This window comes from Nematolebias whitei, chromosome 4 (assembly GCF_014905685.2).
Source record: "Nematolebias whitei isolate Nwh7 chromosome 4, NemWhi1, whole genome shotgun sequence".
Taxonomy (NCBI): Eukaryota; Metazoa; Chordata; class Actinopteri; order Cyprinodontiformes; family Rivulidae; genus Nematolebias; species Nematolebias whitei.
Genome location: NC_056501.1, coordinates 20,859,212 through 20,862,021, shown reverse-complemented (window position 1 = coordinate 20,862,021; position 2,810 = coordinate 20,859,212). Strand labels below are relative to the sequence as shown.

Sequence of the window (2,810 nt, the reverse complement as noted above, 5' to 3'; positions counted from 1 at the left end):
GCTCCAGAATCTGTGGCCACAACTTGGAACTGGAAAGTTTTCAGACTTTCAAAGTCAAAACTCTTCAACGCAGTTATTTGTCCATTTTCTGAGTTGATGTTCAGAAATGCAGTCGTTTTCATTTGTCTGCTCTCCTCCCTGACTAAATGATAACTTAAAGCAGCATTCTCAACCAAGTCTTTATCCAAAGCAGACACAGAACAAATTGGATTCCCAGGAACGTTGTTCTCTATCAGATAAAGTTCTATTGGATTATTTAAAAACTCTGGCGCATTATCATTGACGTCAGACACATCAATGCTCAGAGTTCTGGATGTGGACAGAGGAGGCTGACCGCAGTCACTAGCAGTTATTGTGATGTCATAATGAGACACTGCCTCTCGGTCCAAACGCTGTTTTAACACTAAAGAGTACATGTTGTCCTGGAATGATGGTTTTAAATCAAATGGAACATTATTTGAAAGACTACAGATCACTTTACCGTTTAGACCCGAGTCCTGGTCTGTGACACTAATTAAAGAAACCACAGTCCCGGGTTTGGAGTCTTCTGAAACCAGTTTAGAGAGAGAAGTCACTTCTATTTCTGGTTCATTGTCATTTTCATCCAACACTTTAATAATCACCCTGCAGTCACTGCTCATGGGCGGGTGTCCATTATCTGTTGCATGAACATCTAATTTAAATACATCAGCTTCTTCAAAATCAATTTCTCCTTTAACTCTTATTTCACCACTGGCTTTATCTAAGCTAAACATGTCGTATATTCTGGAGTCAAGCTCATCACCAAAAAAATATTCAATTTCACCATTTACACCTTCATCCAGATCAGTTGCGTTAACCTTCATTACGCTGGTATCAGCTTTGACATTTTCAGATACTGTAACTGAATAAACTTCTTGACTGAACACAGGATGGTTATCATTTGAATCCAAGACTGTGACTGTGACGTTCAGAGTCCCTGATCTGGGAGGATTCCCACCGTCTAAAGCTGTCAGTGTCATTTTATGCTCACTGTCCTTTTCTCGATCCAAAGATTTTTGCAAGACTAAGAAAGGTATTTTGTCCTCTCCTCTTTCTCGAATCTGTAAACTAAAGTGTTCGTTGTGATTCAATTTATAAACACGCACCGTATTCACAGCCACATCTGGATCGCGGGCAGTGGGCAGCTGGAAACGCTTCCCCGGGGGCGTGGACTCATAAATCTCTAATGTTTTCTCCTCTTCCTGAAAGCTCGGTGAATGATCATTAACGTCAATAACTTCCACTCCAACATAATGTATCTCCATGGGGTTCTCAGCCACTAGTTTCAGGTTAATGAGACAAGGAGACACGCTCTCGCATGTTTTCTCTCTGTCTATCGTTTCCTGCACGAACAGGACGCCATTGTTTGGATTTACTGTAAACGGAACGTCCTCTGCTCCAGCAACAATGCGAAACTGCCGTTCCAGTAGGGAACTGATGTCCAGCCCCAGATCCTTCGCGATGTTTCCAACAACAGATCCCACCTTGACTTCCTCTGGGATAGAATATTTTATCTGAGCTAAACTCGGATCCACCAAGCTGAGCATCACAGAGAAACTGAGAGCGAGCCACCAAGACCGCAGCCCTCCGCTTTGTCCTCCTGCTCCCATTGTCTCGGTTTGATTAAAAAATATAAAAACGTAAATCCGTTCACAGGTAATCACACAGAGTGTGCGTTGAGGAAATCATGGACAACCCCGTTAGAATTAGATCCCATGCTAATTGTATCCATTTTTTTTTTCTATAAATTGGACTCGTGTCCGAATAATCCGTCTCCTTGTCGAGCTGAACAGAATGTGAATTTAATGGGCAGGGCCAGCACCATTACACCAACCTTACCCTTTATGACACTGACACCGTGTGGGCTGAAAATCTATGTTAATTAAAAATAATAATAATTTTAACGGTGGTATACACCGCCATTCAGCTGTGTTAGAAAATTAGACAATTTGCTGACAGTTACTCCAACGTGATAACTTATTTTATTTAAGAAGCACTTCCATGAATTAAGTTTGGTTAAATAGATCTATTACAGATCTAAGTTTGTTCATAAAAATGCATGGAGCATCTTCAGTTAAATGTTACACTGTTAGGCTACTTTGTTACAATGAATAAAATAATAATAATAATTGTTTACATGAATATAGCTCAAATAGTATATGGAAAACTAAATACAGTTCAAGGTCAATATTATTAAAATGCTGTGTTAATGTTATTATAATTATGAAAGTAAACAATAAGTAACATCAAAAACACGGACCCAATTTGCCCTTAAATCTCAAAGGCTTGAGAAAAAAAATGGATCCAAATAAAATATGCAGCAATATTAAAGAAAGTGAGCTTATTTAAAAGTTCAAATTACCAGCAAAAAGAATGAAAACGTAATAACATTTAAAGTGGAAAAATGCCAAACAATGAGACAATCTTGACAAATGCGAGTCCAAAAAAATTGATAAAAGCTTTTCATACATAAACCAAACCAAACCAAACCTCTAAAATGTCATACAATAAAAAAAGATATATCCATAAAAGACTGATTTGTTTATTTTCTTTTTAATTTAAACTCTTTAAAATTACAAAATACACTTAGAAACATGAGTACTTCCCAGCATGTACAATTAAATGCCTAAAACAATTTCTTCTTTTTTAGATAAAAACTTCCCCAAAGATACGCTTGCAGGATTGATGGCTTCAAATATTTGACAACACTTAGCAACGAAAGATTTAATAAAAGCCATGTCTTACCTCCTCAGATGTTTTCCTCCTGTCAGGTAAGACCAGTGTGTTTG

The 2,810-nt window shown here is 37.9% G+C and overlaps 1 protein-coding gene across 1 annotated transcript in view; it reads right to left on the bottom strand.

Annotated features, from left to right (window-relative positions):
- Positions 1-2,810, bottom strand: part of LOC119408730 (protocadherin alpha-7-like) — a 5,138-nt gene that overhangs the window by 535 nt on the left and 1,793 nt on the right. The window contains exon 2 of the mRNA XM_037675570.1: positions 1,128-1,634. Coding sequence (XP_037531498.1) covers positions 1,128-1,634 — 507 coding nt within the window. The remainder of the gene's footprint in view (positions 1-1,127; positions 1,635-2,810) is intronic.